Here is a 17,808-nt window from a genome sequence, read left to right on the forward strand (position 1 = left end):
AGGGATGGTTTGGGGATGATTCAAGCTCATTACACTTGATTTCTGTTATTATTACCTTGTAATCTACAATGAAATAATTATACAGCTCACCATAACGTAGAATCAGTGGGATCTCTGAGTTTGTTTTCCTGCAACTAGACGGTCCCATCTGGGGATGATGGGAGACAGTGACAGGTCATCAGGTGTTAGATTCTCACAGGGAGCAGTCGACCTAGATCCCGCGCATGTGCAGTTCACAGTAAGGTTTACACTTCTGTGAGAATCTAACGCCACAGCTGACCTCACAAGAGGTACAGCTTAGGCGATAATGCAAGTGCTAGGGAGTGGCTGAAAATACAGGTGAAACCTCGCTTGCTCGCCCACCGCTCACCTCCTGCTGTGTGACCCAGGGCTGGTCCGTGTCCCTGGGGTTGGGGACCCCTGCTCTAGAGCTTCAGGCTACCTGCCCTAAGATGCTCCGTCATGCAGATACTCAAGTAGCCCCAACTTTCCAGAGTTCCCTTTACCTTGCATGGAAGATGATGTTTGCTTGTACCTGCAATCCTCCTGTCCCCAAAGCCTGAGGTCCCGTTCCTCTCCTGCCGACAGACTTCTCAAACAAGAGGCCTCTTGCTGCAGTCTCCTCTTGCCCATACTCAGTCACTTCCACCAGCCATCTTCTTTCCTGAGCCCTTGGTCACTACTAGTCTCTAATCACCAAAGGCGTGAGCCTGAACTCCGTGCTTCTCTCTCCTCTCTGCAGCAGTGGTATACACTATGGATCATCCGCTAGCTAAAGCTTTCTCTTCCTGTGGCTTTTGACGTGACCCTAGACAACTGATTCTCCTTACGGCACCATTTGTGTGTCTGAATTGTTCCCTTATCCTGTTTTCTCACGGTGTATGCTCCGTGGCTCTCAGCGTTCCCTTCCTCATTCTGCGGCTTGGGCTGCTGCTGGCATGTAGTTAGGAGCTTTGAAATCGGAGAAGCCGGGCTTAAGCCCTGGTTCTTCCACATACTTTGCACTGCCTTTGTACCTGACATTCATCTGAGTTTCAGTTTTCCCATCAGAGATGGTGATGATGCCATTGTGTGGTTACGTGAAGGGTAAACGGGATGCAACAATACTTTTGAAATTTTAGTCTCATCCGCTGCTGCCCTTTCCAAGTAACCTGTCACTATTCCTTACCCAGTGTCCCGTTTGCACAGGCTGCCTGTTTCTGCCCTTAAGCCTTTGTGTAGAAATCTTGCTAAAGCTTTGCTGACCTTTCTCTTTTACCAAATCTGTCAACATCTTGTATATCCTTCAAGCTCCACTTCAGGCTTCTTTCCTCCAGGCGTCTTCCCTGACTGCATTCACTGGGCCCTTGCTTCCTCTGAAATTCCGTTGTTTTTTTCTTCCTAACATTTGTTTAGTGGTTGATATAAACTGCATTATGCTATTGTTTTTCTTTGGATTTTCTGTTTAAATTTGTATATACCTGTTTTGTGTCCACAAATAGATGGTGACTTTCTTGATGCGAAGGCCCATTTTGAGGCATATGTAACAGTAATTAAGAACACCAGCAATAGGGCTGGACTTCCTAAGTTGGCACATGGTCCTGTCACATACTAACTGTGTGACCCTAGGCAAGTTACTGAAACTTTTTTTTAATTTAACTTTTTTGTGGGCACACAGTAGGTGTATATATTTATGGGATATGTAAGATTTTGATACAGGCATGTAATGGTACATAGTAGGTATATATATTTGTGGGGCATATGAGATATTTTGATACAGGCATGCAATGTATAATAATCACATCATGGAAAATGGGATATCCGTACCCTAAAGCATTTATCCTTTATGTTACCAGCAATCCAATTATACTCTTATAGTTATTTTAAAATGTACAATTAAAGTGTTATTGACTAAGTCACCCTATTGTGCTATCAAATACTAGGTCTTATTTTTCTTTTTTTCTATTTTTTTTGTGCCCATTAACTATCTCCACCTCCCCACACTCCCCACTATCTCTCCTAGTCTCTAGTAACCATCCTCTTCTCTCTAACTCCATTAGTTCACTTGTTTTGATTTTTAGATCCCACAAATAAGTGAGAAAATGCAATGTTTGAATTTCCGTGACTAGCTTATTTCACTTAATGTAATGACCGCCAGTTTCATCTGTGTTGTTGCAAATGACAGGAACTGGTTCTTTTTTATGGCCGAATAGTACTTCATTGTATGTATGTACCACATTTTCTTTATTCTTCTGCTGACGGACACTTAGGTTGCTTCAAAATCTTAGCTATTGTGAACAGTGCTGCAACAAACATGGAAATGCAGATATCTCGATCTCTTCGATACACTGATTGTCTTTCTTTGGGATAAATACTCTGAAGTGGAATTGCTGCATCACATTATAGCTCTGTTTTTAGTTATTTAAGGGACCTTCAAACTGTTCTCCGTGGTGGTTGCACTAATTTATTTCCCACCAACAGTAGGAGAGGGTGACTTTTTCTCTACATCTTTACCAGCATTCGGTATTGCCTGTCTTTTGGATATAAGCCATTTTAACCAGGGTGAGATGATATGGTATTGTAGTTTTGATTTGCATTTCCCTGATGGTTGATGACGTTGGGCACCTTTTTATATACCTATTTGCTATTTGTATGTCTTCTTTTGAGAAATATCTATTCAAATCTTTTGCTCATTTTTTATTATGTTTGATTGATCCATTGATTGATTGATTTTGAGACGGGGTCTTACTTTGATGCCCAGGCTGGAGTATAATTGCACAGTCTTGGCTCACTGCAGCCTCCACCTCCCGGGCTCAAGTGATCTCACCTCAGCTTCCTGAGTAGCTGAGGCTACAGGTCTACACCACCATGCCCAGATGATTTTTTTTAGAGATGGAGTTTCACTATGTTACCCAGGCTGATTGCCCATTTTTTAATTGGATTATTAGATTTTTTCCTATGGAGTTGTTTGAACTATCCCTTATCCGACGTGTGGTTTGCAGATATTTCTTCCTGTTCTGTGGTTGTCTCTTTTCCTTTCCAGTGTAGAAGCTTTTTGACTTGCTGTGATCCATTTGTCCATTTTTATTATGGTTGCCTGACTTACGGAGCATTACTCAAGATGCTTTTGCCCAGAGCAATGGACTAGAGATTCTCCTCAATATTTTCTAGTAGTTTTATAGTTTGAGGTCTTACATTTAAGTCTTCCGTCCATTTTGATTTGACTTTTGTGTATGGTGAGAGGTAGGGTCTGCTTTCATTCTTCTGCATGTGGATATTAGTAAGGTTTCCACTGAAGAGTGTGCTGACAGGCGTATTGGAGCTCCACCGTATTTTATTTGTTTCTTTTCTCTTGTCGCTTTTAGGATTCTTTCTTTAGCGCTGACCTTTGCCAGGTAAATCTCTCGGTCTTCTTCGGGCTGAATCTGCTTGGTGTTCTGTAACCTTCCTGTCCTTGGAGACTCATCTCTTCCTCTAGGTTTTGGACGTTCTCGTTATTATCCCTGTGAATAAACTTGCTACTTCCAGCTCTTTCTCGACATCCTCTTTAAGGCCAGTAATTCTTAGATTTGCCGTTTTGAGGCTATTTTCTTGATCTTGTAGGTGTGCTTCATTGTTTTTTATTCTTTTTCTTTTGGCTCCTGTGACTATGTATTTTTAAATAGCCTGTCTTTAAGCTCACTGATTCTTTCTTCTGTTTGATCAGTTCTGCTATTAAAAGGACTCTGAGGCATTCTTCAGTACGTCAATTGCATTTTTCAGCTCCAGAATTTCTGGCTTGATTCTTTTTAATTATTTCAATCTCTTTGTTAAATTTATATGATAGAATTCTGAATTCCTCCCGTGTTGCCGTGAATTTCTTCGAGTTTCCTCAATATAGCTATTTTAAATTTTCTGTCTGAAAAGTCACGTATCTCGGTATCTCCAGGATTGGCCCCTAGTGCTTTATTTAGTTCATTTGATGAGTCATGTTTTCCTGGATGGTCTTCACACTTGTAGATGTCTGTCTGTGTCTGGGTATTGAAGAGTTAGGTATTGTAGTCTTCTCAGTCTGGGCGTGCTAGTACCCATCCTTCTTAGAAGGCTCGGCAAAGATGTGAAAGGCCTTGAGTGTTGTAATCTAAGCTATATCTGCTTTAGAGGCGTCCCAAGTCCAGTAATATTGCTGTTCTTGCAGACTCAGTGGTACCACCTTGATGGTCTTGAGATGAGATCAGAAAGAATTCGCTGGGTTACTAGGCAGAGTTTTTTGTTCCCTTCTCTTACTTTCTCTTAGACAGACAGAGTCTCTCTCTCTGCTCTGAGCCACCTGGAGCTGGGGATGGAGTGACGCAAGCACCCCTGTGGCCACCACCACTAGGACAGTGCTGGGTCGCTTCACCCACAGCCTGCTCTAACCACTCCCTGGCTACTGCCTATGTTTGCTCAAGGACCTTGGACTCCACAGTCAGCAGGTGGCAAAGCCAGCCAGGCCCGTGTCATTTCATTCAAGGCAGTGAGTTCCCCCAGGCCTTGGGCATGTCCAGAGGTGCCATCTGGGAGCCAGAGACTAGAGTCAGAAACCTTAGAAATCTACCTGGTGTTCTAGTCGACTGCAGCTGAGCTGCATCCAAGCCACAAAATGCCGTCCTTCTCACTCTTCCCTCCCCTTTCCAAAGGCAGACAAGCCTCACCCTGTGGCCACTGGCACCACAGTCTCTCGGAGAGTCCTGCCGGGATACCACTGCCAGTGTTCCCTTTAGATCCAAGGTTTCTTCAGTCAGCTTGTGGTAAATGTTGCCTGGCCTGGGACTTACCTTTGAGGGCAGTGGGCTTCTCTCTGACCCAGGGCAGGTCCAGAAATGCCATCCAAGAGCCAAGTCCCAGAATCAGGGGCCCCAAGAGCCCACTTGATGCCCTCTGTGGCTGAGCTGGTACCTAAGGTGTGTGATAGAGTCCTCTTTACTTTTTCCTCCACTTTTCTTGGACAGGAGAAGTCTCTCCCTGTAGCCACCACAGCTGGCATTGTGCTGAATACCACCTGAAGCCAGCAAATCTCAGAGTCTCCTCTAAGGCCCATGACATACTTACCTAGGTATTGCTGCTGATTATTAAGGGCCCAAAACTCTTCAGTTAGCAGGTGACAAATCCTGCCAGGACTAGGTCCTTCCCTTCAAGGCAACAGGTTTTTTTCTGGCCCAGTGTGTCTAGAAATGTCATCCAGGAACTAGGACCTAGAAAGGGGCCTCACAACTCTGACAAGTGGCCTGTCCTGCTGTGGCTGAGCCTGTACCCAAAATGCAAGAAAAACTTCTGTCCACTCTTCTCTCTCCTCTTCTCAAGCAGAAGGAGGAGGTCTGTTTTGGAGCTGTAAGCTGTGAGACCTGGGCTTAGGGGAGGGGTCATGCCAGCTGCCTTGGCTGATGTCTCAGTAGGTCACATGCCCCCTAGATCACTGGCTCTGGGCCCAGTTCGGCACTTGGACTCACCTAGGAGACTGCCTTTCAAGTTTATTTAAGGCCCATAACACTTTAGCCCACAGTGGTGAGGCTTGTGGAGAGTCAAGTTCTAGCCACTGGGATTGGCAGCTTTCCTCTGGCTAGGGCTGGTTTAACGCTCTCCCTCCATGGGCAGGGATCAGCTGAGTTTGGTCCAGCTTTGCTTCCTGCTATAACAAGGGCACCACTGAGTTCAGGGCCTCACAATTGCTGGACTCCCCTCTCTCCAGTGCACAGAATTGCCCTCTGCACCGTCCAGCGCTGCTGGGGGATGGAGGGGTGGTGTTGGTTATCCAAGATTGTTTTTCCTGTGTCTTTAGTGCCTCTTTTAATGCCATGGAGTTAAGACAAGGTGCTGTGAGTGCTCACCTGATTTTTGTTCTTATGAAGGTAGTTTTCTGTGTAGGCAGTTATTAAACGGTGTCCTTATGGGGGAATGATCAGTGGAGCTTTCTATTCTGCTATCTGCTGTGTCCCTCTTCCTTTTCTTCTTCCGTGACTGAATCTCAGTGTGCCTCAGTTTCCTCACCTGTCCTGTACATGGTAGTAATAATACATAGTTGTTGCAGGTTTAAGGGAGAGTAGTTAGCTCAGCCCCTTCCTGATTTATTGGCAATACACATGGAGCTCAGGAAGAGTGTTTGGCACGCAGCGCTTAATGAGTGGTGGTGGGTGTTATTTTCAGCTTCCATGCCTCCTCCTGCACTGCTGGTCGTCCGTAACACAGGCTCAACATGAATATTTCCTCTCTAATACTCTTTGCAATTTTTCATCGTTTTCCTTACGTGCATATTATAAAAATGTTGTTTCTCCTCATTTAATTCTGAAACAAACAAGACAAAAACTCCTAGGGATTTAAATAGGTTTTACTGTCTGATAGAAACTTTGAGAGAAACTTTTTTTTCTTGGTACAAAATTTCAAAAGGAATTTATTATAAGAGTATTTATGGGGCAGGAGGCTAGTAGAGTGAAGGCAGCTCATTTTTCTAAAACCTACTTAACATGTTGAAATTAGAAAGACATTTTTCCGTTAAATACAGGAACTGTGTCAAATTACATTGACAGTCCAGAGGGATTAGGTCAGCTGGGAAGTGGATAAGAGAGAGCTTTGTGTGTTCCCCTGTATCTAGAGATTCCACTGGGGACCTAAAGAGGAAGCTTGGTGGTGCGTGCAGATGGGCAAGTATAATCCAGAAATTGCTATTTGAAGTAACCTCTTACATCATAGGTATTTTTGTCTTTAGGGAGCAGAGTTGTCAGTAATTTACTGTAATTGCAATAACCAGATCATTAAACCATGTCTGTAGAGACCACGTAAAAATACATCTGCCCATTAAGTGAAATGTATCAAAGGCTATACTAAGACTATTTTAATCAAATAATATTACTGTTTTTATTTTTCTATTTTTGTTTTTCTTTTCTGAGATAGATTCTTGCTCTGTTACCCAGGCTGGAGTGCAATGGCGTGATCTCGGCTCAGTGCAACCTATACCTCCCTGAGTTCAAGCTATTCTCCTGCTTCAGCCTCCTGCATACCTGGGACTACAGGCATGCGCCACCATGCCTGGCTAACTTTTTTGTATTTTTAATAGAAACAGGTTTCACCATGTTGGCCAGACTGGTCTTGAACTCTTGACCTCAGATGATACACCCATCCCCCGCCTCCCCAAATGTTGGGTTTACAGGCATGAGCCACCATGCCCAGCCTATGAATTGTAATACAGTTTCCCATAGATGAAGTGGGTCTTTAAGTTTCACATACAGGCACACATACACACACACACACACACACACACACACACACACACACACACACACACACTTACTTCTGCATCCCTTCAGAAAATGAGAGCCTACCAAGATATACTTAGTTGTTTTGTAGAGTTAGGTGATCACGGTGATGGTCAGCTGGGAGGTTGATTAGACAGAGAGAGCTTTGTGTCCCCTGTATCTAGAGATTCCACCGGGAAACCAAAGAGGAAGCTTGGTGGTGTGTGCAGATGGGCAGGTATAATCCAGAAATTGCAGCGTTGTCAGTAATTTATGGTAATGATTCAGGCTGTTATACTGATTTTATTTAGATTTTTCGGAAGACTCTTCAACAAAAGTTATTAAACCATGAGTCAATTTGGGATCAGAAGAAAGTTTTGTCATAGATTAAAAAACTGGTCTCAAAACAGGGAGACAGCATGCTGGGCTAACAGGCATTTCCCTCAGTGGAAATCGGTTAGCGTGGTATTAAAAGGTCCTAAGGGCCAGGTGCCATGGCTCACGCCTGTAATCTCAGCACTTTGGGAGGCAGAGGTGAGCAGATAACTTGAGGTCAGGAGCTCAAGACCAGCCTGGCCAACATGGTGAAACTCCTTCTCTTCTAAAAATATAAAAATTAGATGGGCATGGTGGCATAAGCCTGTAATCCCAGCTACTCGGGAGACTGAGGCAGGAGAATCACTTGAACCCAGGAGGTGGAGGTTGAAGTGAGCCAATGTCAGGCCACTATGCTCCAGCCTGGGTGACAGAGCAAGACTCTGTCCCAAAAAACAAAATAAAATAAAAGGTCCTAGGATTTAATACATTTTTATAAATGATATGCTAAAGTGACTTCATAATGTAATGTCCAGGTTTTTTTGACAGCTGCAAGTTGCAAAAGATAAAATTGACAGAAATTAATTTCAAGGAGATAGAAATACCTGCATGAACAGATGAAAGAGTTATGGGTAATAGATAATACAAAGGAATGAGTAAGAAAACAGAATCAGATTGTTTACAAAGTGGCCAGTGTGATTTAGGAAAGGGCTGAGAGTCCCTGTAGCCTATTGTTAGTGAGAGGCTTCAGCCTGTGTAGTTCCTTGCTACCATCAGTAAAAGTGCTGAAAAGTACTGTCCTACTCATACCAAACATTGATTCAGGGGGTGCTATAAATACAGGAAAAAAAAAAGAAATTTAAGCAGAGGAGATACTTTTTGCAATGATAAATCTATAATGAGTTATAAAGGGAAACAAGGCATGCTTTATGAGAAACTTTTTAAGCCTGGAGAAAACATCTGGTCAACTGAGCAGATGTGAAATTCCTTTCCTTACACTGCAAACACATAGAATATTAGATAAAATATATCATTTTTCTGGCCGGGCGCTGTGGCTCACACCTGTAATCCCAGCACTTTGGGAGGCTGAGATGGGTGGATCACGAGGTCAGGATTTCAAGACCAGCCTGGCCAAGATGCTGAAACCCCATCTCTACTAAAAATACAAAAATTATCCAGGTATGGTGGCATGTGCCTATAATCCCAGCTACTTGGGAGGCTGAGGCAGGAGAATCTCTTGAACTCAGGCGGCAGAGTTTCCAGTGAGCAAAGATTGCACCACTGCACTCTAGCCTGGGCAACAGAGCAAGACTCTGTCTCAAAAAAATATATATATATATGTATATATATCATTTTTCAAAAAATATTAAATTCATGTTTGTGCAAAAAAGTAAGAAAGGAAAATTTTCAAGTGCCAGAAATACATAAGAAATCCAGAGCCAAAGCTCCGTGTGGGAACCCACAGGGAACCTGGGGACTACGACCGTACCCATGCCTGGGGATGGGAGCCAAAGCCACGGACGTACCCTGCTCATCTCATGGAGCCGGAAGTGGACTCGCTGCGTGAAGCTGGGAGCTGAGAAAGTGCTGCAGCCCTGGTGAACGGGGCCAAATTCTCCCTGCAAGTCGTTATAGGAAGCAGCCACCGCAGCACCTCATGACTGAGGCACCCACCTTCCAGGAGTAGACCTACAGCTGTACCTCTCCTTTGCGTGGCTTCATATTTGCTCTGCTTCCTCCATGAGAAAACCCCGAACTGAGAAAATGACTCAGAAGCTGATCCCGGTTCACTGAATTCTGCAGGGGTCTGGCGGGGTCAGCTTCAAAAGCAATCCTATTGGGTTTTGGTCGTTTTGTGCTTTTTCGGCAAAATACCATGGACCTCTCATAATGTTAAACCTCTCATAATGATAAACTCAATGATAAACCTCTCATTATGATAAACCTCTCATAATGATAAACTCATCAGCAGAAATGGCAGAGTACGTAACTATACAGCCCCTTTGAAGTCAACCAGTAGAAGCAACAAAATAAACTGAAAAACCAAATAGAGAAATCTTAAGGGAACTTTAAAAATCAATGTGTCTAAACTATTAAAAGATAAAAAGGGATTTCCCAAGTGAGGGAAAAACAGAAGAATTTGAAATAAAATAGGAATACTAGAAAAACAAATCATTGAAAGGGAAAAAGTTCCGTTCCTGCTACTAATTATTGGAATATAGGCAATTTTTCATTATTCTGTGTCTTGGTTTCCACATCTGTAAAATAAAGTAAAAATACCTTCCATCTGTTATATTAAAAGCATTAAATTGAACTAAAAAAATATTAGTCTCCAATCTATCTCCCCATCACTATACAGGTATAGTAGCCAGATATTCTGTCTCAGTTTTAAACGCTGTGCTCTATCTTGTCATCAAACCATAGAACCAGGTTTAGCGTTCATAAGAATATAGTCAACATCGACATAAGGGTCTGAACGAGGCAGGGGGAAGGGAAGGGAAGATGTGCCCCAAGCTGCCTGGATTTCTGGAGCATATAGTTTAGCTACTGCTTTGTCTTGGAAGGCCCAGAGCAGGGGGGTGCACAGGACCCAGTGTAGAATTGGGCCATGGCCTTCCCAGCTACCTTGCTTCCATCCTGGCTTATTTCCTGTGTAAGTGTGTGGGAAAGTTCCCTGTGGAGTTGGGCAGAAAAGGCCTCACCTGGTTGTCAGGTGCAAGGCCCTGGCTGATATCTGAAGCCCTACAAACCCAAGCAGTCTAAGAGGATGCAGAAGCACCTAGCTTAGTCTCCATGCAGAGCAGTCTGGGAGTGAATCAACCCGAGTCCTCTATAAATCCACTGTGAGTCCTGGTTTCTGCTTAACAACAGGACACTTTGTCCCTTACACGCGCACACACGTTCTCTCTCATTCACTTCTCTTTCATTTGCTTCTGTTTTTTATCTTCCCCTGTTCTCCTTCTGCCTCTTTCTTTGGCCTCCTTCCCCTCCTCATCCAAGTCGCTCTTCTCTGCTTGTTTTTCAGGCCTTTCATCAACCCCTGTAGGTACATTTCACCCTTGGATCGCCCTTGGGCTGAAGACACTCCAGCATGCTCCCCCTGTGCTCTGCCACGGGGTTACCAATTCAAAAACCATCTTTAGTTTCCCCTAGGAGGAATGAAGGCGCTTCACCAGGCTAAATGCAGACAAAATGCGCGAGTAATCATGGAGAAATGTGCATCTTGAAATGCCTGACTTACACCCAAGTCTCCATAAATCTTGGCTCTGCTGTATCCTGATCTTATGATTCAAAAATGAGGCTGTTTCCTTGGGATGTATCTTTCAGGTATAAGGAGCGGAGACAGCAGCTTTACCGAATGAATGAGCTGCTTTTGTCTGTCCTACAAGGGATGTGGTGGCGGTGGAGAGCACCTAGGGTCATGGCTCTTTCAAATGGGGGAAGGCACGGAATGAATAAGGTCAGCTGATAGATTACTCCATCAGGCCTCAGCAAACAGTCCTGCTTTTATACCAAGTCGCTCATCCATTGCCCTATGCGTGCATGCGTGAGGACGTCTTTATTTGCCATTACAGAGCCAGAGAGATGCACAGTTGCACTGCCCTCAGACTAAAGGTGCACAACTCCTGTGGCCTTGACTTACTTCCCTGAGGGTTTATTTTATGTTTAGTGAGTAGCACCAATTTTAGGGAATCAGTTAGCAGGAATTTACTCATTTTAATTAGGTTTGTATTTTTAAATTTCCTTTTGAAAGTAACACATATTATGGGTTGATGTGCGTAGAGAGGCACGAGGAGAGAAACAAGAAAATAGAGGAAAAAATATGACTTGAATCCTGAGGAATCAAACAACCATGTTGACATGTCATGTGTTTTCTTTCAAACTTTTTTCTTACATACTCGAAGGCTTTTTAAAAAGTGACTAATTTTATATCCTGCTGTTTCAACATCCTCACATATATTTTCTCATCATTATGAACACCTTTGTAATTGTAAGTGCTTTTTAATGATTTTTTGAGACGGGGTATCACTCTGTTACTCAGGTTGGAGAGCAGTAGTGCAGTCTCCAGTCACCGCATCCCGTACCTCCGAGGCTCACGCAATTCTGCCACCTTAGCCTTCTGAGTAGCTGGGACCACAGGTGTTACCACCATGCCCAGCTAAGTTTTTGTATTTTTTTGTTTTAAATAGAAATGGAGTTTCGCCATGTTGCCCCGGCTGGTCTCAGATGCCCGAGTTTAGCTGATCCACCCACCTTGGCCTCTCAAAGTGCTGGAATTATAGGCGTGAACCACCATTCCTGGCCATCATGTTTTTTAATGAATTATTTCTTTGATGGATACCGCATAACATTATTTACAAAACCTTTCCCTGTTTTTGAAAATGTGAGTTGGTTCCACTTCCTGCTGTTATAAATACTGCCATGATGACCATCCCAGGGTATAAAGATTAACAAGAATGCCTTGAGATTCCAGCATGTGTCAGGCCTTGGGCTGGGTCCTGGAGGAATATATATGGTCCCTGGTGTCAAGAATTTACAATTGATTTTGGGGGATAATGACATAATCCCAAGCACTTTCCTTCTGTCCTTTCAGATTAGTAAAATGGAAATAATCCTAAATAATATTGAATTTTTAAAAAGAAAGCAGAACCAAGAAAGGATATATGTACTGATTACAATTGATATACAGCGCACATCTGGATTGACCAAGACAGAAGATGAATTGTTAATCAAAGCAAATATTGGGGAGGTTAAGTTCAAACAGCAACTGGTCTAATCTGAATTTCAGTTTGCCTGATACATGTCTAATAACTGACACAGGACTATACATTTTCCCTCGTGATTTAAATGCTCTGATTAGAGTTGATTGTCTCTCATAAATCTGAAAATGTGTAAACATTCATTGGGAACGTGTCCATTAAACTGGAACCGACACTGGTGGCCGATTTTCCGAGTTGCAGTTGTGGCTTTACAGGTTTATTGAGATCTCCTCTTCCCTTGTTTTCTTTGTTATAATTACCTTGAAGCTCATGGAAAAGTATTCCAAGAAAGAATTAGGAAGTTCATTAAACTACAACAGATTTTTATTTTTTTTTGAGACAGAATCTCACTCTGTTGCCCAGGCTGGAGTAAAATGGTGCAATCTGTGCTCACTGCAACCTCTGCCTCCCAGTTCAAGTGATTCTCCTGCCTCAGCCTCCCAGGTAGCTGGAATTACAGGCACCTGCCACCACGCCCAGCTAATTTTTGTATTTTTAGTAGAGATGGGGGTTTCACCATGTTGGCCAGGCTGGTCTTGATCTCCTGATCTCAGGTGATCTACCCGCCTGGGCCAAAGTTCTGGGATTACAGGCATGAGCCACCGCACCTGACCCCAGACTGTAACAGATTTTACAAAGAACATCACGATGGTGGGTGTGTGTGTGATTGAAGGGGTGTTACTGTAGAGCAGGGTGGAGTAAACACAGGTAACAAACTAGGAAACAGTCTATCTGAAAGATGCTTTGAAACACCAGGATTTTGGTATATTAGAATGAAGTGTGCGTGTGCCAGAGAAGCAAGTTCTTCCAAACTCAAGCATTGAAGTAATAGAGCAATGGGGACTTTCCAGAGTCTGGGCAGGATGGTTCAAGTGCTGCCTCTGTGCTGTGAGCAGGAATGCATCTCACTACTTGTTTTCTTATTTCAGATCGATGACCCCCACAGCAACCTTGCAGAGGTGATTAGTGAGGCAGAGGCCATCACCTCTGTGAACAGTCTGGGAAGCAGGCAAGCCTTGAATACAGATTACCTTGATTCCGATTACCGAAGTGGACAGCTGTACCCGTTCTCCCTTAGCAGTGATCTCCAGATGGCCACATTTACTCTCACAAATTCAGCCCCGATGACTCAGTCCTTCCAGGAACGGTGGCACATGAATCTTAACAGCCTAATGGACCGGGCTCTGACCCCGCAGTGTGGCAGTGGAGAAGACCTGTATATCCTCACAGGCACAGTGCCCTCAGACTTCAAAGTGAACGACAAAGTGGCAGTCCCTGAGTTTGTGTGGCTGGCAGCCTGTTGTGCTGTCCCTGGAGGAGGCTGGGCCATGGGCTTTGTCAAGCACACCCGCGACAGTGACATCATAGAAGATGTGATGGTAAAAGATCTTCAAAAACTGCTTCCATTTAACCCTCAGCTGTTTCAGAACAATTGTGGTGAGACTGAGCAAGACACAGAGAAAATGAAAAAAATCCTGGAAGTGGTTAACCAAGTCCAGGATGAAGAGCGAACGGTGCAATCGCAGGAGAGTTCTAGTCCCGTCTCCAGCGCCAGGAGCAAGAGGTCTGCTCCGTCACCTCCAGAGGCATCCGAGGGAAGTGGTAGCTTTCTGGGAAAACTCATGGGCCTCATTGCCACCCCATTCATCAAGCTTTTTCAATTAATTTATTACCTTGTGGTAGCAATCCTGAAGAACATTGTATATCTCCTGTGGTGTGTTACCAAGCAGGTGATTAATGGCATAGAAAGTTGCCTTTACCGCCTGGGCTCAGCCACCGTCTCATACTTCATGGCCATTGGGGAGGAGTTGGTGAGCATTCCCTGGAAGGTGCTGAAGGTCACAGTCAGAGTCATCAGGGCCATTCTCCGGATCCTGTGTTGTCTGCTGAAGGCCGTTTGCCGAGTTCTGAGCATCCCTGTTCGTGTCCTTGTGGATGTGGCCGCTTTCCCTATGTATACTATGGGTGCTGTTCCAATTGTGTGCAAGGACATCGCACTGGGCCTTGGTGGCACTGTCTCGCTGCTCTTTGACACTGCTTTTGGCACCCTGGGTGGCCTATTTCAGGTTGTTTTTAGTGTCTTCAAGCGGATTGGCTACCAGGTTACTTTTGAAAATTCTGGGGAGTTATAAACTCAAAAAACGAATAGTATCCAGTCACAGTGAATTTGAAAGCTGGAATATTTTGTCCTTACAATGGGTTTCTGTTTACTCATTCTATTTTGGCCTTTGGTGAGGGTGTCTGCTTGTTTTTGCACAGGAAGGTGGCAGAATTTAGACTTGACAGAGGAGAAATGCTCAGGGTGAGATTAGCTATAGTAATCTGCTGTTTACCTCCAGTTATATGTGCAAACTTCCAAGCCACTAATAATTTCAGTTATGCACTCTGACACAGATGACCCCCTAAAATGCACTGGTATTTATTTCTGATAATTAAAAATTATAGGGGAGGGAAGTATTAGAAAGAGAACAACTTTAAACCAAAGGGTTTCTGAGAAAAGGAGAAAGGGAGCTTGTTCTTCCCATTGCTCTTTGTAATTTAAGGCAAAACAGATTTTAAAAAACTCTGCAGCCAATTTCTTGGCATTTGCTTCTCTTTCTCCCCAACTCAGCTGACCTTGGGGGGATGCAGATAATGCCTCTCTGTTGAAATAACGTCATGGGGATGTCCCATTTCCGGTATCTCTTAGCTTTCCATGGTTCCCGAGGACCGTATGGTTTCCATTTTCCTCCAGCGTTGAAGTTTGCTGCATTTTTCTTTCAGGTAATGATAAGCATTTAAAAAAATCATTTTAGGTAATGATAAGCATTTTATGCCAAATGTGGCATAACAGAGTTTGAATTGAAGGGCAAAGATTTTCTTTTTTGGGGGCCCCTTGAGTGGTATAATACAGTCCTCTCAGGTGAAAAGCAGAGAAGGTGGACAGCCCTGCTCTTAGGAGGTGCTGCAGATCCAAGGACATCTTTAGCCCAGCCTGGATTAACTTGACGTATATCCCTGCCCGACAGGGTTGAACTGAAAGATCTATATGTTAAACTAACATGAAAGTTCATATTCTGTGACATAGTAGATTTTTCTAATGCACTGAGTAAGTACCTAGTACAGTAAGAACACTCGGACTTACGTCCCTAAATGATTATTGTGGTACAACTATATAGTGAAGAGCCACAAAATAAAGATAAAAATTATTCTGTCCATCTCTGAAAAAAATATATATAAAATACTTAAGAATAATTAACTCTTAGGTAATTAGGAAAAAAATATCAGGAAATTATTTTTATAGTGTGTTTGAGGCTACAAACATAACTCCCCCATTAATACAAGTTAAACATGAGAGCTCATTCTCAATTTTTTTGATCAAGCACTTGTCATTTTAAATCTTGCACTAAAAATGGTAACAAGAGGGACCAAACTTTGTTTCCCACAATTGGGATGGAATCATCTGGATTTTTCTGAATGTTTTAAAGAATTGCTGAGAGATAGGTAACAGCCAAGTATGAAATTCGGGCTACAGCGCAGGATCAATCAGAAGGTTAGATGCAGAAATTCAGGTTCCCAGAAAGGAGAGAGCGATACATCAGTCATTTGCATGGGGGCGGTGGATGAGAAACACAAGTGTAGCAAGAGTTCCATTTTGCACAAAAATAGCAGAGTCACACCCAGAATAGAACAGCAGCCAGCAAGCTGTCATCCTAATCAGTCTGATGCAAGCAAGCTTAGGGAGCATGGGTACCATATGGGACCATGCTAGGAAGATATGCACCAGATTTATCTAAGAAACTTAAAGCAGCATTTTATCAACACTTGTCTTAGGTAGCATAAAATTTCAGTGTCCCTTAATTTCAGCAGTGTGAAGGTAAATGGAAAAGTGAGGGTTTGACTTGGTACTTATTGGTCAAAAATCCTGCTGGATAAAGAAAAGGAATTTTAGAAGTGACCAGAGGGACAGTCCGTCCAAACTATTACTTGGTAAGGAACTCAAGGCCCAGCGAGGCAACAGGCTAGCCCTGTTTCATGGCTAGCTGAGAGCATATTAGGAACCAGTGTTGTTTGCACACGTCCCATCACACATGGGATGTCAGACATGGGAAGTTTGTGCAATTATTCAGCTGCCTCCCTGGACCATGGCAGGATTTCCTCATCCATCAAACAGACTCCAGGCCCTGACTAATCAGCTGAATTTGGCATGTGTGATGCAAGCAATTAGCCACCCATGTACAGCATTATGCTTACTGCATCCCATGGAAACTGATTTCCCTCCTTGCATGTATTTGCAAACTGAAAGGCCCTTAGCGCCTGTGCAAGGACCACGGCATCCAAACAGCTTCTTGAGAACCATTTGGGAATGTCTTCTTTTCCACATCCAGTTATTTAGTGTCTGTTTATTCTTGTGTGGCCTGTTTTGAAATCTAAAAAGGGACAATAAAGCAAAAAGTATCAGTAAGGTTAGGTGGCTGAGACCCACTGTCCTGAGCTGCTGGTGTGACTGCGCCTCTGTGCCTCTAGACCTATCCGCGTTGGATCTGAAGCCGCAGCGGGTGGCTGGACTGCTGGCCTGTTCCCGATGAGCTACTTTGGGCTTTGAGATAGGAGTTGAGGTGGATGAACCCCGACTCTGGCTTAAAGGTCTTGCTGAGGCTCTGTTATGTTCTGAGGTCTTGGGGAGGTCAGCTGCCTCTTCCTCGTTATGCAGCTGATGTTTTAGTCTGTGGACGAGCTATGCCTTTGGACACTCCTCTTTTCCATCGTGCCTTTTGGACGTTGGCTTCTCACTCAGCATCAGCACTTCCACCTAAATGCAGGCTAGGTAGTTGGGAGAAGGAACCAAAGTGAAGCAGCCTTCATTTATTCAATCATTCATTCATCTGTCAAACACATATCTGGACATCAAAGTTGCAGAGGTGAAAGTGCATGGATTCCATCTCTGAGGAGTTCAAAATCTAGTGCAGAGAACGCATGGTACAGTCGTACTTGTAAGACATCAAGGACAAGTAAGGGCTGCAGGAAAGGTGCCAATAGCATGCTCCTTGGAACGAGGAAGAAAAACTACGAAACCATGGAAATTAGGGAAGCCTTTACAGAGGGTGTGACAAACTCAATTTGACGTTTTCAAGCTATGTACAATGCTGTGCACTTTGCAGATGCTCAATAAAGTCATTATTGACAACTCATGAGCCATTCTGTAAAATATCTAAAAGGGGAGAATCCTAATGGTTGAAGTGAGGCTTCGGGATTGTGAATTTTTGCCAGTTTCTTCTTGATCCACATTAATTCAAGCAGCTTCCGGTCATATCTGGCTTTTGTTCATTTTTTTAAATGTTTGCATCATACATGAGAAAACGTAAGTCTGGATCAGTGAAACAGGCCTTAGAACTATTTTTCAGTGTTATTATTCTAAAAAGCTCTTTGGTACAATAAGCGTTTTTGATACATTTTTCATAATTAAGCACCAAAGACTTACTGCTTCACTGAATCTGAATCACATAGAAAATTATAGAAACACTTAT

The 17,808-nt window shown here is 43.5% G+C and overlaps 1 protein-coding gene across 4 annotated transcripts in view; it reads left to right on the forward strand.

The window, feature by feature from the left end:
* Positions 1–17,472, forward strand: part of ENDOD1 (endonuclease domain containing 1) — a 37,862-nt gene extending 20,390 nt beyond the window's left edge. For 2 of the 4 annotated variants that reach the window (XM_012454676.2, XM_012454673.2), the window contains exon 2: positions 13,231–17,472. In XM_012454676.2, coding sequence (XP_012310099.2) covers positions 13,231–14,433 — 1,203 coding nt within the window. In that variant the 3' untranslated portion in view covers positions 14,434–17,472. Of the gene's footprint in view, positions 1–10,947; positions 11,002–12,556; positions 12,746–13,230 lie in introns of those variants that run through there. The other 2 variants (XM_012454682.2, XM_064375346.1) reach the window with 2 other exon arrangements.
* Positions 17,473–17,808: the final 336 nt, after the last annotated feature.

This window comes from Aotus nancymaae, unplaced genomic scaffold (assembly GCF_030222135.1).
Source record: "Aotus nancymaae isolate 86718 unplaced genomic scaffold, 86718_ANA_hifiasm-v0.15.2.pri h1tg000012l, whole genome shotgun sequence".
NCBI lineage: Eukaryota > Metazoa > Chordata > Mammalia > Primates > Aotidae > Aotus > Aotus nancymaae.